The sequence below is a fragment of the Vidua macroura genome, chromosome 3, assembly GCF_024509145.1.
Source record: "Vidua macroura isolate BioBank_ID:100142 chromosome 3, ASM2450914v1, whole genome shotgun sequence".
In the NCBI taxonomy this organism is placed as follows: Eukaryota; Metazoa; Chordata; class Aves; order Passeriformes; family Viduidae; genus Vidua; species Vidua macroura.
In genome coordinates this window covers 2,182,797-2,208,867 of record NC_071573.1, presented here as the reverse complement: position 1 = coordinate 2,208,867, position 26,071 = coordinate 2,182,797, and the positions used below count along the sequence as shown (strand labels likewise).

Here is a 26,071-nt window from a genome sequence, read left to right as displayed (position 1 = left end):
GACAAGAGAACATGTTTTCACTTTTAACAAGTGTTTTAACTTTTCATCCCACTACCTTATCCTCCCCTCCACCTTATTTCCACTACAGAAATCAAAAAATGGCAAAAAGGAGAGTTCTTTTTTTTCATACAGATGGGGAAGAGAACATCAAGTTTTAATTTTTTGATTAAAAAAAATACTAGAAAATTTCAAATTCAGCAAGTCTGTCCAAAACCAATTCATTGATGTCATTAATACTTTTCTAACTGGGCCAGTTGAACACAAGACTTGAAGGTTTTTACTGAAGTGTATAAAGAGCTCTGAGGTTACTTTTTCCTGATGTGAATGTCTGTAACTTCATACCAATTCACCAATTTTTTTCAAAGAAGAGCAGGTACTCACAATCTAAGAGCAAGACAAGAAACGAGCCAGCATTTGTATTAAGAAACATTTTTATTAACAAAACAGTAAATTCCACTTGCTTAGCATTTCCAATAATGAATAAATTGGCCTTGCAACAAATAAAAAAATTGTAAATATCTATCACAGAAAGCACTATAAGGTTAGGGGCATTGGGCCTCTCTTTGATGTCTTAGGGTTGAAAGTTTCACACGTTATTTAGTGTTTTGTTAAAAAAGGCAACACAATACAGTCATAGAAATGAAGCCATCTCAGTCAAACAAATTAGGTTATTATAGAGAAAGGATCCAATTTTATGTTAGGTAGTTGGTTTATGTCTGTTTGTTTGTTGTTGCTGCTGCTTTTAAATAAAAAAAGAATTTTAAATCCACTTGCTGGCATTTCTGATACATCCATCTTTTTTTTTTTTGTTGTTAAATTATGAAATTAAAGAGGAAAAAGGAGAACCTTCAGAAACAGTGTTAAAATTGTGTTTTCTTATTTTAATAGTAGCAGATCTCTTTTTTTTTTTTTTTTTTTTTTTCCTTGATGTATGGATTTAGTTAAAGACTGATCTACCAAACTGCCTGGAAGTTGGCCTGACAACGCTATTTCCTTAATGCAATCAACACCAAGCAGAAAAGACCATTTCATCTCACCCAAATCATATCCTGCCATGTCCAGTCTCCTGTCAACAGATTATTCTTGTTCTTCTGCGTATCTTCAAGCACTGAAATCTGAACACCACCTGGCTTTCAACTTCTTTCCCCCCCTCCAGCTGAAGTCTCTTGCTTCCAGCAATGCCCTCCAGTCACCCTTGCCCCTGCCATTCCCTGAGTACAGCTGTCTTGTAAAGGTGGGAGAAATGATGAGTGCCACAGGTGAACAACAGTCTAAGAAATTAACATCAGATGGATTTTGTGGGCTTTGTCAGGTTTTTTTTTTCCCTTCATTTTTGCGTAAATGCTAATGAAAATAAAAAGTCATTTTTACAAACGCAACATGGCACACCTTGATGTGGTTGGCAAACTTCAAGAGAGGTGTTTTCATGGCAGCTACATGTATTTTTAAAGTGCTCTGACTCCCAGATAGATAGCTGTACCAGTTCCCAACTTTTTTTTTCATCAGCTACAGTGAGTAACACACAACAAAATGTTTTGTGTCTGCTGTTTAAAGCTAATTTTAAATTTCTCCTTCCTGTCTGTAAAGTGTGAATATCTATATCCCTCCCAGGAGGCCTTCTGATGATTTGGTTGATTTCTATTGAACTACCCTCTTTCTGTCTAATGCATTCCCTTTGAACTTCTGTGTAAATAAAACGTTATGTTATGATTTATTGCTGTGAAACTAATGAAATATTACTAGAAAAAAATTCCAAACTTAACGTGTAAATTACAGCATTACATTTCATGTGTTCAACTAAAATGCATAAATGTTTTATATATGCAAGATAAGCTGTGTCACTTTAAAACATAATGAACTTATATCTCTCTGGTTATGATGTCTTGCAATACTACACAATCAACTTAGCTAAAAAATACTTTTTCATATGTCAAAATGCCCACCATTGAAAAATACTATCGTGCACCTCAAGAGTATTTCCTTTTTGGAGAAAGGGATAAATTCTGCAATAGAATCAGCCTGGATAACTACAATGGGTATTTTTAGATCTTTTGCCACCCAGTGCTGTAGTAGCTGTTCTTCACATGAATGCCAGATAAACACTCTATGATACTTCCTAAGATTCTCCAGAAACTCATCATTCTCGTAATTTCTAAGAACAAGGTTTCTGTAAGGCAAACCATGCTCTCCAATAGTGAAGCTTTGACTGGAAGCCAAAGGCCAGTTTAGGTCACTAAATATTTAGCTAATTAATGAACGTATATTTCTAGGAAAATTGGCCATTCTGATCAACTTCATTGATGCATATCAGGAGCAAGAGATGGGGAGAGGAGGGAGAAGACAAATTACAGTAGAGATATATTTTTGCTTCCTAGTCCACTTCTTTCATACAAACTACTGAAACTTAATTGCAACATAATAGAGCTGTACAGGTAAGAAAAAAATTAGCTGACTCTTATATACATTCATACACATCCCCCTTTGTATAACCACTACACTGTAAATTAAAAATCAAAAAAAAAAAAAAAAAAAAAAAAAAGGGGAAAAAGTCTGGGACAATTTATAATGGCTGCAAAAAAACTGAAGAATGTCTGTTGCTCCAGATGTCATAAAACTCTCTATACCTAGCAACACTTATAACATTGAGTTTACCAAAAATGGCTGAAGAGCAGATATAGTTTGCATTTTCTATACAACAGGCTATAAAACATCACTTATCACAGTCCAGAAAGCACATATAGATGTGTTTTTATATAAACATATGTAATAACATATTAAGCGTGCATGAAAATTTCCCAATGATTGCATCTATGCCCTCTTGTTTTTCTTTTTTTTTTTCTTTTTTTTTTTTCTTATATTTTTGTGGAAATGTGCCTTATATTCCAGATTTTTGTTTTTGTTTTTGAAAATAAGGCCTCCATACTATTTTCCTCACAACCAGAAAGGGGCTTTTTGAAAGTATTTCTACATAAGTCTTCAGAAAAGCCAGCACTTTGTTTCAAAATGCAAGTTTCCAATCACTGCTTCACTGCACCAGACGGCAAACTCTTTATGTTTGCTTGTTGAGTCACCATATATAATGACAGTCTTCTCTGACAATAAGACTAACTTACTTCTCAAGAAAGCGCTAGCACTTTGGCTAAATCCAGAATCATAGGTAGCTTCTTTTTTCTTTTTTTTTTTTTTTTTTTAATCCTGTTTTGTTTTTTTTAATTTGATTTTTTTTTTTCATATTGTGCCTCGATGTTGTAGTAATACTCCTTGCTTTATGAGTGCGTGGTGTCATCATTGTCTTTCAGAAACGTTCCAGCAACATAAAGACAGGCAGAGTAAATGAAAACACTGTGGATGTTAGGGAATTTATCAGCTCCTGTTTCTGAAAAACAAGAGCATGAAATGCTTGTTTTTAAAAACAGTCTTTCCTTTCTGATTGCATTCCCTGTCTTTTCTGTTTGTTTGTTTTTGAATGTGCTTCATAAAAAGTAAAGTAAATAAGTTTGTATTATGTCTCAGATAAAATGAAGACTATTTCTATACAAGCGTTCTTTTAGATGTTGAGATCAGACATAGTACTCCTTATCCTTATTTTTCTTGTTTTTGTTGGAACTTTTAGCGCTGTTGGGCTGCTTCTCCTTGATCACAGCCCCGTTGGATTGTGCTGAGTTACTGATGTAGTTTCGACTCTCATCCACGTGGTAGGACCCTTCGTCCCGATTCCTGTACTTGTACATGGCATACAGGAGGATGAGGATGCACAGCGCCGCCGCCGCCACGATCCCGACCACCATGCCCGTCGTGCTGCTGGATTCACGGATCACCTCGGACGAGCCGGGGTACTCCCTTCCTCCTCCTGCCCTGGTGGGGTTTGCTGTGGGGAGATAATGAAAGAAAGGAGAGGTTATCCCTGGGTTTGCACATGGAGCAGTCAGTCATTGCTGCTACGGCCACGTGCCCTTCTAGCTGCACCCACGGGGCCAGGACAGCCTAGAGATGCCTCAGGTTTTGGCTTTTGTACTTTTCAGGTTCTGTTCTGCTTCAGTGTGTAAGTCTAGGCTTCATATGAGGGGATAGCAAGCTGTCTCCACAGAGCAGGGAGACAAAACAATTCCTTCTCCAGCAGGGGACCCAAGGACAGCCCATCCAGATCTCAGGCCCAAGAGCAAAAGCAGTGGTGGACCAAAGAGAGACAAACAAGGATGGGACTTCATAACCTAAAGCTGTAACTGGACAATTAGCTCCAATATGCAAATGGACCAGAACTTACAAAAGTGTGAGGCCCTGTGACTGGTAGTCCATTTTTTTTTTTTGGCCATTTTGGGTTGTGCTGCCCAAGGTGGATCTATTGAGGCGTCTTAATAAATCCCTACTCTATTCTTTAGCTTCATCTAGTCTCTGTTCTAGGTCAGCCTTCACAAGGCATCAATAACCACCCCCCCCCCACCAGTCCAAAACCAGTTGCAGCCCATCCCTTTTTCAGGCTTTTAAACAAGGAAAAGGACAGCAAAGGACATCTCTTTCTAGCCTTCAAAGGTGTAATTTGCCCCAGTGTGTTGTTAAGCAAATAATGTGAAATAACTGGTGTGCCACAATTTAAATGCAGGGACATGAAGACCTCAGAGGAAAGGATTTCCCTCTCCCCCTCTCTCTCTGTCCCTCTCCTTCTGTAAGGAACAAAAAGTTAGACCATACTATTTATTGAGAAGGCAGTGACGATAAGGCAGAATGGAGGGGGGAAAAAAAAGAAAATGGCTGAAAGTAGCCAATAAATTCACTACAAATAAGGTATCCTCAGCTCTCCTGTACACTTCCCTCACCAATCTTCTCAGTTCTTCCTTTCCTTCTAATATATTCTTTTATTTTTTAAAATTAATTATATTTACTCTTAGTGCTTTTAGAGGGCTATCCAAACGTACCTCCTGTTTTCTACTTCAGAGTCCTCCTTGAATATGGCTACACTTTAGAGCACTTTTTCACTCAACTTCTCCCATTCCCTCTTTTCAACATTGATGCCATTATCAGATGTTCCTTCAAGGATAGCTTTATGCCCCAAGAAAACCTCTCAAATTGCACACAGCAAGGCCTCAGCCTCCTAAGAACCCACCTCAGAGGCCAGACTCTGGTCTTTTCAGCTGTGATATGAATAGAACTGACCTATGTCTTCACACTGGAAAATCTTCTTGATATGAACTATTGCATTGTCTGGCATATTTTGTCCCCTTGCACAGACATAAGGAATGAAACCCTAATTCCAGGAGGAATTTATAGTTTAAACACTCTCAGTGCACACACAGCGCTTTTGTGTTTTCCATGATCTCCTTTCTTTGTTGAATTTTGCAGCAGGAGGGGAGGCAGCTCTTTGGATAGAATCAATTAAAGTGCTGATAGCTGAGATGGATCCTCTCTACCCTAACAAAAAATGAAGTTATCTGGGTTTATGCAGTATTCCTCTGATTTATACCAGCATTTCCAAACCTCTGGGAGGCTGTGTGTCCTCAGCACTGCCAGCCTTGGCCGAGCTCAGGAGAGCCAGGCTGGCTTAGAGAAACTGCATTTATGCATCATTATGCATGGCTAAAAATCCAACCAGTAAAATACAGATGCTTACTAAAAGCACTAAATGCTAGCTTTGCAATATATGCATGATGCTAGCTTTATCAGGGCGTGCCTACAGGTAGCATTGTGCTGAGGTGTGTTAGAAAAGCGTCTTGCTCAAAGTCCACAAAAGCACACTGTGCTCCATTGCCACTTTTTTAACCACTGTAAAGGCATAATAGGACAATGATGATTTTAAGAATGCTACATTAAAGGTAATGCCAGTCAAAATATCAACACTGGTCAAAAAAATTGCAACAAGTTTGGGCAACCAGTGTTGAAAGCAGCCACCAGCTACAATTGGCCTATAAATAATAAAACTTAGCAAAAAAAGCCACAACTCCCCAAAAGAATAAGCTCCTTCTCCACTCTGGTATTACTCATCATTTACTTATTGGTGATTTGTGTTCTTACTGCTGAAACACCTCCTCCTGGCAGTTATTTCAAACAGGTTTAAAGAAGCTGACATTTTGTTCAGCTGAAAGAACAGAGGCAAAACTGTAAAATTCAAAAAAAAAAAAAAATCAAATAGTTTTTTTAACTTTTTTTATCCTTCTGAAAGTTCTTACTTGTTATGAGTTGGTGCAATTGGTACTTTCTATGGTGACACAAGAGATCTTGAAGGTTTTAAGATGTTTTTGTCATTTCAGGGCAGATGCCACCCTACTAAGAAAGGTGCCCTGTTCCAAAGGAGTCAGCGACTGGTTTAGATCCTGTTAGTTCATTGTAGCTATTTTGGAAAATGAAAATTCTTTTACACCTAGGGTGTCATTTACTGTTTTACAAGAGACAATGCTTTGTGTGCAGAACAAAGACTGAGTCTTTCCATAGTGAGTGAAAATGAGACAGAGTCTTATCTTACTGTATGGGATTTCAGGAAATTAATTTCTGTCTGAGAAATAATAGAAGCCCCTGAATACACTGTCAATACCTGATGGATTAACAGCTGCTCTTCCTCTTTAAGATACATATATTTGGGCCAAATACTGTCAACTAACTTTACAATTAATGCCTACTAAATGACAGTTAACAGCTTGCTCAGAGGAAAACATTCTAATATTGCAACCTAAAAGAAATATCTAAGGTATATTTTTCAATGTTACCTAAATTCCTGCCTCTCACCTGATGGCTTCCTTTTATTTTAAGAATGCTTTCACAATTATCTCATTTAACCCATCTGTCTGAGAAATATTCAACCACTACATTGATGTTATTCAAACTTATAACATTTCAAAGCATCTGTTGTTGCATTTGTTTGGACTTCTGGAAAAGGAGCAATTCAGCAAGGAAAAGGACTTGTTATTTTTGTTCCATTTACATTAAAATGTGTTTTTAACCTAGCAGGGCCTCTCCAGACAAATGAAGGAGGAGGAAATAGAAAAGTTTTACAAAGTATATAGGTTTGTCTGTGAGCATGTTAGATAGGAACAGCTAATGGAGTGCACACCAAAGCAAGAGTCCTATTCTGAGACACAGGGAGGAAAGGGCCACTGGAAAAAAGCCAGCCTTAATTTCTTCTGAAATCTATATAAATAAATAAATCCACATCCATAACATTGCAGAAACAGCTGCCTTCTATTTAAGCAGTACCTTTGACTAAGACTGGAGTCAATTCCAAGGGGAATTTACCTATATTTTTTTCCCCTGCAAGACAGGAACTATTGCAAGGGATGGCAGATGATCTCAGTGGAGAGCACACAAAGATTATAAATTTACAGAAATCGTGCTTTTTTGCTTCCCACCTCTTTGGGAAACACTGGATGCAGTTTTCTTCCCAGCATCTTGGTATCTGAACCAGGCAGAGCCATTGGCTCCTGGTACAGCAGCAGAGGTGTGTCTGCAGGTAACCTTGTCTCATACTCAGCTGCAGCCACTCTTAGTGTCTGCAGCATGAAAAAGATATTAACTTCATCCTAGACATCTTACTGTAAATGAGAACTGAAATACCTTATTGCAGTATGTTAAGATTAAGTGACATAAAATATTACTCTGATTTTTAAGAGTAAACAGTTGTCTCAAAAATATACCCAAAACTCAAACCCTGAAACTATCTATTTATTAAAACAATAAACTGAGGTTGGTTTCATTAGGAACAAGACAAAATCATAAAGGCACTAAATATGCTCAAACCTTGCCATAACAGTGAGAGGAAATGATTGTCGTCTTGTGGTGCAAGGATTCCTTCTTAAAACAACTTCTCTGATGCACAGCTCTTCCTCTCAACAGCACACAACCAGCATTTTTGTACTGCCTCAAAGACCAGCTTAGAAGAAACTGAGTTCTAAAAGCCTCTTCTACCACTTACGAAAAACTTTGCATGAAATAATAGCAATTGAGCACAGTTTTACATTGTGTAATAATGGATTAGAAAGTTATTATTCTTGACTGTATTTCTAAGTGGTTTAAGATTTAGAGGGGAAAAAAAATCTAACTGTTTTCAGTGCCCAGTTTTCATTAATACTGCGAAAAGAAAATTGGAATTGCGGGTTCCCATGGTGTTTGAGAATTGAAATTAGCAGACTGAAAAACAAAACAAAACAAAAAAAAAGACAAAAGGACGCCAAACCTGTTTTCTTTACATTTATGCCTTCCCACAAACTGTGAATAGGAAATTACTCACAAGACAGAAATGTTTAACTACTGCATTTGCAATGAGGCATGAAGGCAATTATTTACGGGACACATATTAATTTTCACTCTGTGTGCTATCATTGTAGACCTGTTTGTGGTCGATTTTCTGCAGCATTGTTGGAATCTGGTGAACTGGTTTCTGAGCTCGCTGCAATTTCAGCACCTCTTTGCAGCTAATACCTCTGAAAAACAAACAAACCCCAGCACTTCCTCTGCAGAGCTGGGAGAGATGCAGCCCAGCTTCAAAACCAGCATGAAAGACTGCTGTAGACTTGTGTTTAAAGGAAAATTTTTAAAGTATCTGTTCTACTCTTTGGTGTGCAAACCCAGAATATAACGTGTTAAGATACCTCTAAAGAGACATCAACTAACTTAGCTTGTTATAAAAATAGCCTAGCAGTAGAACAGCATCCACAGCTAAAAAGGTTGCTTTGCTAAGAAGCTAAACATTCTCTCTGCACTGAGCAGAGTGCTTATTTCCAAGTGTAATGATTTGTCATATATCGACTTCGAATCGTTTACAAATCCTACCAACTCCTTAGGACTGCAGGTTTTGCAAGTAACTTCTTTTTCCCCTGTGGCTGAGAGGTGGAAGGTTGTTTTCTCAACCTTTTAAAATGTCATCACAAGTCCAAAGGGAGGTGGGATACTTGGTTGTACAGTGCCAATTGCAGGAGCATACCAAATCAATGGGGTTTAGGAGTTACCATGTTTTGCAGTGCTGAGGGGAATATTTCACAGTTTTATAAGAAGCTTTTGTGAAAATATTTTCCACAAAACTAGATTTCATTTTAGCCAAAATCGAGAATGTAAACCAATGTATCACCTAATGCTTTTAGCAGCCTTCATCCCTGTGGTTTTACCTTTTTGTTAGTATATTTTAACATATCAGTTGCATTGCTTCTCTTTTAGTATTCCTTCTCTCCAAACAAGGATTCTTTCTCCTTTTACCACTTCAGGTGTCCTACCTCTCCCTACTTCGATATTTGTCATTCAGCTTTGTATCTCTCCTTATTTATTTTCTACATGAAGTTATTTTCCTGGTTTTGTGCATATTCTGAGAACTCTTTGGTAATTTGGTACTTTGTTTCAGAAGTTTTGACTGACTATCAGAGTCAGTAGTTAGTCTATATTTTAAATTGAAGTATTCCTAAGTGTGTGTGGGGGGAAAGCTTTTGCAAATAATATAACAAAAGGAAGACAAAACAGAAATATTACACTACTGACAGCATGTTTTCAAGCTAGAGCTAAGCTGCTGCAATTGTGGGCCACCAGTTCAGACAGCAAAACTGGGATCGTTTGCTCACTGAGTTGTGTGCTGCTCTTGCTCCCTGAAGACTCAGTGTTAAAGCAAGAAAAGAGCAGGGGCACTGGAAACATAAATTTTTGGAGGCAGCTAACAGTAAGATTGGCTGCACTGAACCAAAACTGTGACATTTGGGCTCCACTGACTTCAGGAAAAGTTTTGCTATGAGCTTTGCCAGATCAAGGTTTCATTGCTTGCTATTTTTAACATTGTCATCTCATTTTAAAAAAAGGCAAAAAAAAAAATCCCAAACCTCCTTATCTAGGAACCAGTTTTCAGCAGAATACCAAAATGTAGTTGTAAAGCCTGAGGAATGTGCTGGCTTGGCCTGCAGAGCGTGGAATGATTCTTGCTCATGAAATGAGCTGGAGGTGCAGACACCCACATTCATCTCACAGCTGTGGGTGATTCCCTGATTTTCCTCCTTCACTAAGCAGCTACTACATGAAGAGATAAATGTCTATGCCACAAACATTATATATATATAGCTCGAATGTTGAAGCAGAGAGCACAGCATTCAGTTTGTTCCAAACACTGTCAAGTCAGACCCATTACTGACCAAGTTGATAATATGCCTGGGAGAAGAAGGGGCCAGGCTTTCAAGACATCCAGAACACAATTGCACACACACTGTGGGTGCAGCTGCTATAAAAACTGAACTACTCCTGCTACCCAAAGGCTCAAATTCAACAGCTACACTTGTTCAGCCTGAATCCTATTACTGCCTAAACCATATATGCTTCTCTTGGAGTGGGAAGAGAAAGACAAGTGGAATTCAGGATGGATATAAATTACATTTGATTTAATTAATGTTCTTTTTCTCCTGATAAAATTATTAAAATTAATAAGACTGCCTTGTTTTTCTTTGCTTTTCTCATCATAGTCTAGAAAACAATTCTGGTGTCTCTGATGTTGGCACACTCAAAAAGTTTGAGATATCTATAAAGCTTTGTTTCATTTCAGAATATAATTCTTGTGTTCTCACTTTCATCTTTCATTTGGCCCCTTTCTGAATCTTTTTAAAGGGTACATTCACAAGAGATGATGTATTCTAGATCTGAAGCTACTGTTCAAGCCAGTTCACATTTAAACCATCAAAGTCCCAGATCTAGACCATAGCCCTTAACCTCAGGAGAAGGGCTGGTTTTGAAACCTATATAGAATATCACGTCAACACAGCAGAAGAAGGTTTCCTTCAGTTCTTTATATAGGCAGAAGGAGATAGCCTAAGGTTAGACTATTTCAGGTACCTGCACCCTCATTATAGGTTACTTTTGCCTTGAATTTTTCCTGCTTCCATTTATGAGCAACATCCTTGGAGAATACCTAGTTCTCAAACTTGTCAGCATTCTCCTACCACTTTGCAGGCTGTCAAATTACACGACTCTCACACTACAATAGCCCAGTGCTTCTGCACAGGTTTAAATTAGCTGTGAGCAAGGGGTTGAAAATTAGTAGCAGCATCCTTAGTACTTGGTGGGCAAGAGCTAATGGGTGCTCACACTCTACTGGCTGCTAGAAAAGACCAGCAAGAAATTTACAGTTTGTTCTTGTTTCCCTTGTCTGGCAGAGGGGTCAGCAAACCAGTTCACTGCCAGCAGTCTGGTATGATGGTTACTGGTGTGAGAACCTGCTGCTGGCAGGCACCAACTGCTCTAGAACACCATATTAATTTAATTTATCAGGTATTGGAAATTTCCTACAGAATTTGAAAGACCTGGTTTAACATCTCATTGCTCAAGTTTGGTCTGAGAAAGCCTTGGCGTAGAAACTGAGCAATGGAATGCTAATTCAGGGCAGTATTTTGGCTATAAACCTTCTCCTACCTTTGCAAAATATGGTCTTTCTTCTTCATGAAAACAAGGATGAAAAATAGTACTGTGGGAAAGCGAGTTTCCTTCACAAAAAGAAGAAATTCAATGCATATGCATTACAAAGCTACAGGAAAGAGTTTCAGTATAGTGTCCACAGTCTGCAAGAAAATACATGCACTACATGTAGCAAATCAAACCAGAATGAAGTGCAGCTCAAGGAAAACAATGAGGTTGCATCAATCAAGGCACCAGTAACAACACACAGACTAATTTCAAACAAACTAAAACTCATTTATTTATTCAACAGTCTATGTGCACTCTTGATCCTAAGTTTAAACTTGATTTAAAGGACAAATATTTAGGATTATGCACTTTAATTTAGGATTTTTAAAGTAGATTGACATGAAAATTAATGGAACTTGTTCCAGATTCAATCATCTCTCTACTTCATCCTTGTGTAAGTAAATCCTCTCTCTTTCGAAAATTCCTTATTGAAATAGAAAAAAAAGTCTCAGGCAAGTCAGTAAATTACTTGCCTGTTCCTGAAAACCTCCATTTTGCAATTACTTTCTTACTTATTTTCTGCATTTTTCATCCAGAGTGTGAAGTTCACCTGTGGAAAATGTTTTTTGATTGTCCACATAATCTGTATTTGGCCTTATTTCATTGTTTTCAGCAAATATAATGTGTTTTATGGGCTGCTTTTCAATTCAGTGATTCTTTGGTTCCAAATTAAAAATATCTACACTGTTTTTGAAAATGGTGGAAATTTCTCATAGTGGAGGTTGTCAAACACACATCTTTACTTCTCTGGCTAACAACAAAGAATAACAAAAGATTTAGAACTGTCTAGAACCTATTTTCATTTACTAATGATAAATGTACGGCCACTGGAGCTTAAGGTGTTTTATTACTGAAAAATCTTGAATACCAGGCTTGAAAACCATGTCTGCTTCATTGAAGAGAGCATGGACATAGATCTAATTTCATTTTTTTTCCTTTCTGACAAAACAACTGCATTCACAGACAATTAATTTTTAAGTTCTATGCAATACCTAATCTGTAAGACAGGTTCTTTTTTTCGAGAATATAAAAAAGAATAGGTCAAGCAACTGCTCATATACAAGCAAATTTTTCTAGGGCAAATCAGGAAAGTAAGTCCCCAGTTAACTGAATTAAAGGATGTGATATTCACAGACATTTCACTGAAATACCTAGGGAATTTCCTAGCACTGAAAAATCTAAGGAATCCCACTGAAGTCAGTGGATTTGTGAATGAGTGATGTGGAGGGCCTGGTTTGCTTCTCTATGCACACATCTCAGTCCTGGTGCTGCAGCAGCATCTTCTGCTGCAGCTTTGTCTGTAAATGCTTTCAGAACTGACTCACTAGTTGTCTTTTACATCTTTACAAGAAAGAAAAATAGCAGACCCCTCTTTCTTTGGACTCTCCTTCAGGCACATCGAGTAATGTACCCATTTTTCTTGAATTATGGTTCATGAAGAGTACATTTCTTGAAACTACTCGAAACGTTGCCACTCGGTTTTGTCTGTTCTGTGGAGATGTCTAACTCCAAACCACCGAACACGTAACAACAGCAGGACTAACAACTGCCACTTAGTAAATTTCTCTGCACAAGAGTTGCCTTTTCGTGTTGTCTGTGTATGTCTGGAGCATGAAATCAAGATTCGTGCTTCCACACAAATAATAACCCCAGTGTTTGCACCGTGAATGTTTGCTAGCTGGGATTAAACCACAGCAGCCATTCTTATTTCACTGTTCTATGCTTTATGGACGTGAGAAGTCCCAGCTTTAGCAGGGACATGCATGGAATGTGAATGCACCCTCAAAGTTCACACCCAAGGAAAACCGTTCATCATTTACGCACCGGCGGAGAGGCTCTTGCACGAGTTAACAGAGAGCCTTGTGAGATTTACAGCAGTCTGATGGCAATATTCCTTACCACAGAGCACACTGAGCTGCTGGCATTGCACTGCCAGAAAATCACTGTGTGCAGGAAAAAAGCCAGCTCCCCTATATCCATCTATATTCTTCTGCCTGACACCAGGAATGTCTGAAAATCCCAAGGACTGGCTAGGAACCTCCAGTCCTACTCAGTGTTCCCGAGTTTCAAAGGCATGGCTGGTCAAGAGTAGAGGTTGGCATTGGCACAATGGATCAATCATGATTTTTATCCTCACTTCTTTAGGTAATTTGGGGAAAAAAAAAGCCTCTTTTTGATCAAATTCAAATTAGAAATGCCATATTTGTAATTCACTGTGACAGGCACTAGGACCTCAGCCTGTTGACGAAGAAATAGTTCAGTTAACAATAAAATAATTTGGGAAAATGCAGCGTTTACTTTCTGTTCCTCTGGAGAAGGCTTTATGATTTATTAAAGAAAAAATTAAATAGGCTTAAAAAGTATTTTATCTTCAGCTGAAGGAAGATTAATCTATATCTTAATCCCCTCGGTTCTTTTATGCATAGCCATGGTAAGTGCTAACACTTGGAACGTTTGTAAATAAAGCATAGTTTTCACCCTGTAGTAGCTTATACAGAGATGACAATGTGTATCACAGCTAAACACTTTAAAAGTCTAATTCAAGACAACCCAGTGATCTTCCTGACACTGGGAATGCCTATAGAACTACAGGATAATTGGACTGAGGCACAAATATTCCCTTTATGTCTCAAGCCATAATGAACACAGTAACCCTATGAACTAACTGTAATTTTATTTTTCTTTGTTTCAGCTTCTTGCACAATGAATTCCATGAAGAGCATTAAACAGGGCACTTGCAGTGATGTATAAATTATAGGAGTCACTTCACCTCCTACTGCAATGTTATCTTGCTGCCAGATGCACCAGGAATACAGTGCAGTAATTCGTGACAGGAAAAGAAAGCAAAACTTCTAGTAATGAGCATAAAACACTCACAATCCATATTTCACAGCCCTGCCTGTTAGAAGAAACGGATATCAATGCTGGGACCAAACCTAAACCATCACAAGGTGGCTGAGCATATACAGGGCTCTGAGCCACCTCCTCTGTCCAGCCTGTTGTCACAGAGGAGAGGACATGCATGTGTAGGAAGAAGTTTGCATGTAAGTCCCCACACTGTTCTGCTCACAGGACTAAGCCTTCCCCAAAGCAGTGGCTGCTCTCTAAGAGTCTTCTTCAGCAGTGGCTTGCTCACTCTCTAGGCTAAACTGGTGCTGTGGAGATTTCTGGTTGTCACCAGTTTTCTGCAATGGAATTACTCTGGCCAACATGCAGGAAAAATTAAAAACATGCTCAAAGATCAGTCCAGAAGCATCTGTCCTATTAACCATTCTTACTTAATAATATAGGAAAATAAATTATTTGATTTATCTCTCTGAACTAAGAGTTAGGGCTAAGAAAGCTAACCAGCTGTTATACCTGACTGAACTCTGTCCAGATCATTCTTTTTACCCACAGAAAGGTAAAGGACAAGATCTGCCAATCAAACATTGCCCTGGGAAGTGGAAGCAAAAACCTGCCAAATCAAGAGACGAAGGAGTATTTTCTTCAATTGGAACATGTGGAGTTCCACTGGTTGAAAGACACTTGTTTGAACCTGAAGAAAAACCCCTCTTTCACTTTGAAGGTTACGTTCTGCTAAAATTTCCAAGACCAATGAATATACTGCATTTAAGACCACCAAAACCTCTACTTATCCCATTTCAGCTGTGGCTGTCAGGAGAAGTTTTCAGCCTAATTCCGAGCTTAAACCTCTGTTGAGTCACAAATTTGAGAAAGATTTAAAATTCATTTGCAGAAAAAGAACCGTTTGTGTGTTTGTCTAAAAATGTAAGACTTTTTTCCTGGTTGAGAGTTCCCTGCCATTAAACTCAGTCATTTCACTTCATTTGACCCAGCTCAGACCTCTCTACCTTTTGGAACACTTCAATAGCTACAGAAGTGGTTAGATAATAGCTAACAAATAAAATACCAGCCCAGAGTAACTGGAACAAATAAGCTGTGTAGCACAAAATGCTCACTGAAACTCAGCAGAAATCACAGCTCTGCACAGAGCTCAGCAACGTCTGGAACAGCAATCCTGATGTAAAGAATGGCAATTTGTCCACCTGCAGTTTTATAACTCCTCATGTAAAATCAGTAAATTGTCCCAGGATCTTTTTTTTTTTTTTTTTTGGATAGGTTACCACTAAATTTTTTTGTAAGTTGTCTACAAAATGAAGAGGTTTTATTATTTTCTCCATAACATGAAGTTGAGGACATATAAACTATTTTTTAAAATTATTATCATCATCCTCAATCTTTGTGTTGTTATTGGTATTTAGGGGAAGGTGGAGAGACTGTGAAAGCAATACTTGTTGCCTTACTACACAAAACATAATGCAAAAAAAATATGTTGACTAAGTTTTGCATGCTAATAAATTTGTTATGACTTCATCCAATTATGGCACATTTAGCAGTTTGTATACCACAATGAAATCTGCAATTATAATTTTTGTGACTTTATGTTCCAGACAAGATGATGGGATTGCTGCTCAGCAGCTCCTAATCGGGTTTACATTTTTATGTCCTATATGAAATTTGTGGCAAATTGCATTTTTCCATTTATTATTTAGCAGACAGGTGCACAGAAAGCAAAGCTGGTGGTGGCAGAGTGGGACTTGTTAGCCACTAGAAACTGCAATAAATTTGTACTAGGAAAAAAAGCCCTATTTTATGCATAAATCTCACTAATTAGTAAAATCTGGATAAGCAGTATTTTCTATGAGATATAGGCGTACCATATTCAAGCAGTTTGTTGAATATGCTCTCATTTGGAGCTGAGAACATTGATTAGAAATAGGCATATTATGGCCAGTCATCACAGAAATATTGAGTTATGGCTCTGCTAATAAAACTGCAGGGGCTTTGGCCATCCCTTGATTGAATTCTTGGTAGAAAAGTGTTGGTCACACAGCCCTGAGCCCATCTTCTCTTGCTGTGATGTGGATTCCTTTGCTGAAGGATGACACACTACAGCCTCTGAAGTGAAAACATAAAACTGCCCTAACCATGCTCAGCCTCCTAGAATTACTTGTTAGGATTGATAAGTTTCACCACCATCAGTGAGGACATTAAGGAGTAGCTGCGGGGAAGCCAGTCTGGTTTTTGACAAGGGTTAAGGAGGAAAAAGCTGAACTGAACCATGGGGATATTTTAAATGGAGGGGCATATCCTTCTGTATTTCCAATTCTAACTGGCATCAAAAGCAATCATCAGACTCCCACTGCCAACAGCACTGTGCTTCTCTCCTTGAATTCCAGCCTACTGTTAGGAGTAGCTCAAAGCCACATGGAGCCTGCAGTATTATGGAGATTGAGCAATGCCTACCTGACTATTCATGGAAAAAGGTTATTCATAACACTAAGTGACTAAGACTAAAACAGAGAGACTGATATGCCAGAAGTTACAACTTTCAGTAACCCCTTTGGCTCAGGTATTTTCAAGTATGATAAAATGACAAGGCTGATGAAGGCAAATTAACAGCTTTTAAAAGTTGGGAGTGGGAGGACAAATGACATTTTGATGAGAAGAATGACAGATAAAATGATCCAGACAATTGGGATTATGCAGAACATAATTTCTGTGCCAATCCACAGGTTTTTTTTTTTTTTTAAAGCAGTAGCAGTTGGGATCTGACAAATGAAACAGTAAAACCATTCTCAAATAAACAAAAATGAGAAGTGTAGCTGCGTGATGAATGCTAAGGTAAAACAGGAAAGCTGAACACCAGCATGTAAAGCTAATGGCAATTTTTTGCTGCAAGACTAACATTCACATCCTTCTCTTGAACCATAGTTTGGACAGAAACAATAAGCTGTCAGAAAGTTTCATTTCACCTCTCCCATTCTTGCACCCACCAGCTAAAAGACTCTGCACGCTCAGGACTACCAAACACTGCAGCCCCAGAGCTCAAACTACCTCAGAGAAGAATTATTCTGAAATTTCATTGGCTTTCAATGAGCTGTAAGACTGAGAAAATACAAATTTAATACCAAAGCTGCGTTCCCAGAGGATCTGGAAAATTATTTAGTGCTACGTAACCAATAAATTGTCTTAAAATTACCTTATAAAATAAAATAACACCCTCCTAAATGACAATTTATCTACTGAACAGCACTGCCTGAGTTAAGTACAGCAAGGAAACAACGGGCATGAATGAGCTGAGAGCCATATGAGCTACTGCACTGACTCATGGACAGGACAGTCTTGCTAAACTCAAGATTTTCTAAATGAGAATGAAGGAGCAGGGAAAAAAAAATATTCCTGAATATCTTGATCATAATGTCTGAGACTTCTGCGAGTGAAATATCTCTCTGAGAGGGACAAAACTCTGTGAGTGTACATGGTGCTGCTCAGTTTTAAGAACAATCATTCAATTCAATGGAATTTTGAAAATTACTCTGAAATCCTTTAATTGGAAAGCGAAAGAAAATAATCCTGAAGGATTGTCATTAAATCTGTGAATTGTTTCCTGGAAGAGCTCAAGTGCCATCCTGCAGGTCTATCAGACACCGAGACCAGTCAGAAATGCCTTTGCCTTTACTTCAGTTTAAGTAAATAATTCTTGCATGTGGGTATCAAGCTCTGTGACTTAAAATAGGAACCATGCATTTGCATATGAAGAAAAATTTCATTTTTCTTAGGGCTATGTAGACGTTTCTCCTGCCCCAGATTTTGGCATCATACTAAGTTGGCTCTTAGTTGCTATTTGCATTAATTTATTAATCTCAAACTGAATTGGTTTCTACTCGAGCTAAATATATTACTGCACAACAAATAGATCTTAATTCTTTTACTTTTAAGCAAAGTAGCAAGCACCAAAGATTACCAGGTTACCCCAGACAGCTAGCAGTGGGCATGATACCAAACAGCACAGAATTCAAGGGAATTCTGGGGAAAATTCTAAGGAAAACTGAGATATATCTATATGGTACCATGAGCTGCTCACTTACAGGAAATATAAAACTTAAATCAAACCAAGAGAGAAGCAGTAATAATTCATTGGACTATGTAAAATTATTTTAAAGGATATAGAGTAATACAATTTTTCAGACTGATAGGAAGTTTTGCAGCCCTTTCACTTCAGTGATAAATGGGATTTTTAGAGATGGTACGTAGTATTTAACTAAATTGAACTTTTGAAACAGGTTGCCCACAGAAGCTGTGGATGTTCCATCCCCTGAAGCATCCAAGGCCAGGCTGGATGGGGTTTTGAGCAGCCAGGTCTAGTAGAAGATATGGGTTTGGGACTAGATATAATGAAAGGCCTCTTCCTACCCAAACCTTTCCATTATTTCACAGAGAAAAATTATTACCAAATCTTCAATATTCAGCAGAGTAGGAAATACATGGCCAAAACACTACTAAGTTTTTCTTTCATGGCAAATACTAGAATATCAAAATATCTTGTTTCTGGGTACAGCTAAAACATACACTCTGAATAGGCTTGTCTTGGCAAAAAAAAATTTAAAAATTTGAAATCTGAGACTGCTGTATTCTATGTCTTCAGGATTCATATATCTATACAAAATTTCATACCACTAACAACAACCAAAAATGAATTAAACTCTACCCTCCAGTGCATGAAGGCAGCCTATATGAAAAATGGAGAGGGACCTTTTACAAGACCTGTAGTGACGGGGCAAGGGGACATGGATTCAAACTGAGGACATTAGGTTTAGATTAGATATTAGGAAAAAATTCTTCTCTGTGAAGGTGGTGAGGCACTGGCACAGGTTTCCCAGAGAAGCTGTGGATGCCCCATCCCTGGAAGTGTTGAAGGCCAGGCTGGATGGAGTTTTGAGCAACCTGATCTAGTGAAAGGTGTCCCTGACCACATCAGGGAGACTGGAACTAGATGATCTTTAAGGTCCCTTCCAACCCAGGCCATTCTGTGATTCCATGACATAGCACGACATTTTCAATATGACACTTTCATCTTAGTAAGGGCAATGCTTAAGGCACCAACAATAGCAACGCCTTCCTGCTGAATAAAGCTGCACCTTTTTTATCACAACACAGTTGCAGGGGCCCTAGAATGCCCATCCTCAGGTGCTCAGCCAAGCCATAACTTTGCTCAGACCATGGCACGTGCTCCCATCTGATGTCTCGGAGCTGACTCTTCCTCCCTGCTAACACCACCACATGTAGAAAGGGCCCAGGTCAACCTCTCCTTGCCCTGCTAGCTGGGGCTCTGGGGGACTGGAGCATGCAAATATGAAAGAAAAGAAAGTAATAAAAAAAGTTGACTAACCTAACCCACCTGAGCTTGGCTCACAGGGATCGATGTCCTCATCATCGCTAGGACATTCAGCCGAGGCCACCAGGATGTCATCTGTAGTCTGCAAAGAAAGTAAGAGTCAAATAGATGTACTTGAATTGACTGAACATATTGTAAGTTTCTCACCAGCATGCCTTATGCCTTCTTTTTTTTTTTTTTTTTGAATTTATGCAAGGCCCAGAGCATTCCAAACTTAAAGTGTAATGGTGCAGTGACACTCTCCAACTCTGTATTAATGGGACTTTGCTTTTCAATTTGCACTTGCCAGGATTTAGAATTGTGTTAGATATCCAGTGTGAGGTGCTTACACATTTTAATTTTTTTTTTTTTTTTTTTTTTTTTTTGTAATAAGGACAGAAAATAGAACAGAATATGTATATTGAGGCTGCTGGTCTTCCCTCTTTATCTCCAATATCTCTACTATGATATTACTGAGCAAACTGAGGACATTAAAATACAAGTCAAAATAATGAACTGCCTGCAGTGCAGCTGTTAAAACTATTATAAATGTAGTGATGTTTTCTCCATTAACTGCACTTGCTTTCTCAGATGCAGCATCAAAAAAAAAAAAAAAAGAAAAGAAGCAAACATGTCTTTAACTGAGCTGAAAACTATTTAATGAAAAGAAAGTCAAGGAAAGAAAACAATAATAAATGTGTATATGCTAGAAATTATTATGGTATTTTCTTAAATAAGTGAATTATTGTGAGTGTGATGGTGATGAATAAGTGAAGTATTGTGAGTGCTGTGATTAGGTCCCAGGGCCAAAATGCATTTGGACAATTTTTTGTATAAAGATATTATATGGATCAAGACAAAGGAGACAAACCAGGGGATGTATGGTAAAACACACCATAAAAGTTCAAAAAAGAACTGGGGTATTCCTACCTACTGTTTCTTACAGTGCAAGAACAAGGGGATAGTCAATGAAACACTGAGGCAATCAATCAGTCAACACGAAAAAATGAATATCTTTTCAAGCCACCTCTGAGAACAGTCATTTAGAAATGTAATGAGAACATCTACAGTAATTCAGGGAAATAATACGAGGGAAATATAACCTGTCATGCACCTGGTTGTTTCTCAAGAAATTACTAAAGAGGTTACTAAAGATGCTTTCCTTTGGCCAAGGCATTTCATAACTGTCCATTTCAAACTTCTGAATGAAATGGATGGAGAGAATAAAATACTACATCATATTCAAACAAGAGGCTAAGGACGTAGCAGGCAAAAAGCCATTCTTGGATTCCTGTATGATAAATATGCCAACAACCCATTTCAGTGAATGCAAGACTTTTTTCCTTTATCCTCTCCATGGGTATAGAGAAGGGACATAAAATGCATGAAAGTTTTCCTTCATCAGTTTAAATCTGAAGATGTAAAAATTTTATAGCTGTGCAGCAGGGCCAAAGGCTAACCAATGTTGTTTGTCATTATTATTCTAACCAGAGTTTTAAAGCGAAGCATATTACAGTAATAGGCTTTACTTTGTCATGCTTCAAGAATATTAATGAATATAAGCTTTCAGCACTTCTCTGAAGTAGGAAAGTGATACAGGAATACATTCATTAATATGTGAGGCATAACAAAGAAAGGGCCATAATAATAATCATAATATATTTTAGAGGTAAAAGACTGAGGCATAGCAGAATGAAGTAACTTGCTGAAGGTAATCAAAAAGGCTATAGGCAACAGCTATGTCTGGATGCCATAATCACAAAAATTATCTTTCCTTATATCTGAGAAAATTTGTAGCTAGAGGAAATAACTGTAAACCTGAAATACTGCCAAAATTAGTTGGCAGATTTGCAAAATTTAAAAAATATCCCCCAAAAAGCTTTCTAGTTGTCCTCCATTTCTACCATGTAGAAAACCAGAGATCTAACAAAAGCCAGCTGCAAACATCCTCTTGAATTTCCAATGTCCATTTCTTTACCCCAGATGAGAACCATTTAAGCTTGAAAACCAGTAGGTTGGCCTCTTTGAGGAAAATTACCTTTTTTTTTTTTTTTTTAATATAAAGAAAAAATAACCAAGTAACCAACAAAGCCTGCCCATAAGAAAGTATCTCTGTACTGCAAACCCAACAACCATTAGCTATAAAAACATAATAATAAGTACATAAAGTATCATGCATCTTCCGAAGAGTTTCAATTTGGTAAGCGAAGCAGCAGTGTCACATTTTTCCTTTTGCCCACAACACTGGACAAGACAATACTTTTATGACCTGGAGCCAGAATTCTGAATATTTATCAGTGGATCACTGAGGAGCTCTACACAAATACCATTAAACAGAGAGGATCACATGCATACCCAGCAGTCACAGCAAGAAACAGTCTCAGATCTACTGGTCTAACTGGAATTTTGATGAGGGGTGCTTTGGCCCATGCACAGATGAGTCCCCCTTGTAACTTGAGTGACCCGAGAAGAAACGATCAGGCAGAGTCATGGGATTATTGCAGCGTCTCTGATTACTCTTGATATAGGACAGCATGGTAAGACTTGAGGTAACTCTACTTCTTAAAATTTTGGTAATTCAAAATCACCAAAAATAATGCACTTTAAGTATTTTCATGTCTGAGAGATACTTTGCTCAGCTACTTATAAGAGTAAACTGTCTTCATAAAGTGACACTAATTCCAATCTATAGAATGAGTATTCATACTTCTACAAGAAAGGGTTGTTCTTGAATGATAGAAATGCATGCATATTATGGGTACAGAAATGAATAATACTTTAAATAAATGTGAATATAGAATGTCGAGAAAGACCTCATTAATGTCTCAGCCTATTAAAGGAAGTAATGTGTGTTTCGAAGTCAATACTTGGTATAAAACTCATTTTCGTGCAAGCAATAATCAAGTATAAGTAGTTGAATAAGAAGCAAAGTGATAAGATGATGTGAAAAGTGTTTTTCTTCAGAAAAAAATATCTGAAGAAGAATTTGAGTTTAAGTACCAGTTAAAAGACGTGTCACAACCTGCCCCTATTCACCCCTTTCCCCAAATCCAAATAGCCCCTTGCTGCTACTCACACATATTTTCAGAGAAAAGGGCAAAGGAGCTGTGAAAGGCAGGTGAGACAGCAGTGATCAAACTACAAATGAAAGCTATTGGTCTGCTGGACAGAATTCAAAAAAGGATTCAGAATTAGCTAAAACAATAGAGAATATAGAGAACACATAAATTAAATGCTGTGGGCCAGTTACTTTCTGGAGTTCTTTATCCAGAAGTGCTCAGACTGATGAGAATTTACCTGAAGAGAGAGCAGAATTGAGACCTGAGGGTGTCAGACAGCCATGGGGTGCAGATCAATAATGCAAGATAGAGTAATGTGTTTTACTTACTTGACATTATCTTTTCCTCATGCTTTTTAATTTGGATGGGAAGATTTAAAACAAATCAGTTCTCCTAAGTGAATTGCCATTGTTGCTAGCACTATGGCTAATTTACAGGACACTGCTTCAAGCATTCTCATTAATCAAGGATTTAAAAGTCAGTGGAAAATCCCTTATTTCAGTGAGTGCCTAATAGGATAACATCCAACTGGTATCATCATCATACATGATCGGATTAGAATGTGTCTTGGGTGAGTTGTTCAAATTCATTTAAGAGGTGATACTCCAGTTGTAAGAAATTTTAAAAAAAAGTTAAAATAGCAGGTGTACAGTGTAAAAGGTCAGGCAGAATTTCTTTTAATTGCTTCTTTTTTTCTTTGTGACTTTTCAGAGATTTTTCAGATTCAATTTGCAGCTATGACTGTATGATTTGAAATGAAGTCCACTGTAAAATGTGGATTCTCAAAAAGTTGGACATCTGTACACATATCAAAAACAGCTTACAATTAACATGGCAATAAAAAAAAATGGAGCCAAAAAAATCCCACATTTAGTAAAACCAGAAGCCATTGCAGAATGTTGGTTCTGACAACTATTCAGGGGTGTGGACCCTGCAGGAATAGGTCTTGCTTACATCAGCTACGTCTGCTTGCAAAAATAAAGAAATTGGGATTTGTCTCTGAGCCAAGAGACAGTTTAAAATATCGCCAATCTGCCACCTTGCCTGAGGAAGGAAATGGTGACTATTTCAAGAAAGCTCCTGGCCAGATGAAAAAATGATGCTGTAGTCATGGTTTAAATGCAGTGACAGTCTGTAGCTATGGATAAATATCAAGCTGCCTCAAAGGTTACTGTCACTGGTTCAAAACTAGTACCAGAAAATATGGCTGTGCCCTTCTAGTAGTGCTCTTTGAATGCTATGTCATTAAAAGAAATAATTGCAAATGAATAAACAATACAGGAAAATAATTTTTTATTATTATTCATTTTTTTTTGCATGACTGAGATTAAATACAAACCAACTCACTCTGTTTTTTATGTATGAAGTCTACTATACCTGAGGGTATGAGAGAAATATGACCTAAAAATTAAATCACCAATCTGAGCTGTGCATTCATTAACAGTATAATGGATCCTGCATATTTTCTGCTGTAGTATGGCACCAGCTCTCCTTTAAATCATAGCACCCTACAGCTACTCTGAATATAGTTTATTCCTTTCCTGTTCAATAATATACTTTATCCAATGAGAACTGCAAGCAAATCCAAATTACACAATAGCTAAAAGGTAGCAGTCCTAAATTATTATATGAATTATAACCAGCACAACCCCTTATGACTACTCTTTAAATTATTTTAGATGAGAACTTCAACTGCGTAAGTCAGAATTACACTTATTTATTTGTACAGCTCTGGTGCTGAATGGTAGCAGAGACCAGTGCTGTTGTGCCTGGTGCTAAAGGCAGCTAGAAGGCAATGACAAAGCTCTGAGGAGCTTTGAGCTTGATTTTGGACAACAAACGAGTGGGAGAGGGAGCAGAGGATGAGAAGGGTCAGGTGAGGATGCTATTGAGAGGCGCTGGCAGTTACACAGGCTCTGATCTAGCACATTTCCCAAAATTACGCTCCCATAGAGCAGGAAGGAAGGTCAGAAAGAAAGCAGGCACAGGAAAGCCAGGCAGGAGGCTGTGACTGGCCAAGGAGATGCTGGGAACAGATGGTGCCTGGCGAGCACTGCCGAGGCTGCAAAGCCTCTCCGAGGAAACTCCGCGTGTTTGGAACGGTCTGGTGAGCGCGGAGATGAGGACAGGCAGCGCGGCACTGAGACAGGCAGGCAGCACCCGTGGTTAGGATCCAGGGCGTGGTCAAGGCATGGGAAGTTGGGTTGTTTTGGGAGGGGAGCTAACAAAGGAAGAGGAAAAATTATTGGTGAGGTGTTGTAGATGTCGGCGAACCCAATGGGAAGAATGATGATGTCTAACTCCATTTCAGAAGGCTGAATGATTTCTTTATTATAATTATGTTATAATACATTAATATGCTATATAAAAGAGGATACTAAATACTACATGCTACTTTCTCTAACTATCATATCTCATTAACCCACAACTCGTGACCCTGTTCTCCAGAGCCCAGACACAGGTGGGTTGGATTGGCCATCAGGCCCAAACAATCCACCATGGTCCAACCAAGCGCTCACTCTGGGTAAACAATTCTCCAAACAAGAGAAAAACAAGGAGCAGAAATAGAAATTGTTTTCTCTTTCATTTCTCTCTGTGCACTTCAATAAAAAATCCTGAGAGAGAGAGAAATGCGCTTGCCACAGTGAGGTTATGGCAGCAAAGGAGACCAGGTGGCAAAAGGGGAGGGCCAGGGTACAAGGGAGTTGATATCAAGAGACACGATTATGTGAAGAGTAATGGGTAAGAATCCAGTGCCTGTTAGCAAATGGCTGTCTGAAAACATACTTTCAGATGCAGACAAGGAAATTAAACCTCTAATTCTCCTTTTACCCTTTTCTGTAATGCTTAATTATCATCTCTGCTTGCTTCACTTTTCCTCCTGAAAACAAAGCTTATTCAAATAATTGCAGTTTAATTCAGACAGAATCAGCTACAAGTGATTTTTAAACATAAAGGTCTGCTTCAATTTAGCAAAAGCCTGTATAGCTACAGCCATGGCATAAACAAAGTTTTTGGATACCCAACAGATAAACACTGCTGTCTTCTTCATTAGCTGTGTAAACTTCCCTTGAAAAATATGGCTTGTGCAACATCTACATAAAGGAGTTTAGAGCAGTTGTTTTGTACTTTTGTACTGGACACATTAATTTCTGAGGCAGAGAGGGACTTTCCCAAAAACTATCCCTTGCATATATTCCTTTCCCCCCTTTTTCCCCTTTAAATAGAGGAATAAAGTAACCTAAATCAATGGGAGTGCTGGCAGAAACCAATAGGGTATGAAACATCACAAAAGACTTCATGTGGAAAAACTCAGATTTCATTTTTCAGGATGGGATTAACTGCACAATTTTCTAGCCAAGGCTGCATAATTTGAATTTATTTC

The 26,071-nt window shown here is 38.1% G+C and overlaps 1 protein-coding gene across 24 annotated transcripts in view; it reads right to left on the bottom strand.

Moving 5' to 3' along the window:
- Positions 1-413: 413 nt before the first annotated feature.
- Positions 414-26,071, bottom strand: part of NRXN1 (neurexin 1) — a 673,407-nt gene continuing 647,749 nt past the window's right edge. For 16 of the 24 annotated variants that reach the window (XM_053972550.1, XM_053972536.1, XM_053972537.1 and 13 more), the window contains 2 exons: positions 19,643-19,730; positions 414-3,868 (listed from right to left, as the gene is read on the bottom strand). In XM_053972550.1, the coding sequence (XP_053828525.1) occupies positions 3,561-3,868; positions 19,643-19,730 (396 nt within the window). In that variant the 3' untranslated portion in view covers positions 414-3,560. The remainder of the gene's footprint in view (positions 3,869-19,642; positions 19,731-26,071) is intronic. The other 8 variants (XM_053972543.1, XM_053972538.1, XM_053972533.1 and 5 more) reach the window with 1 other exon arrangement.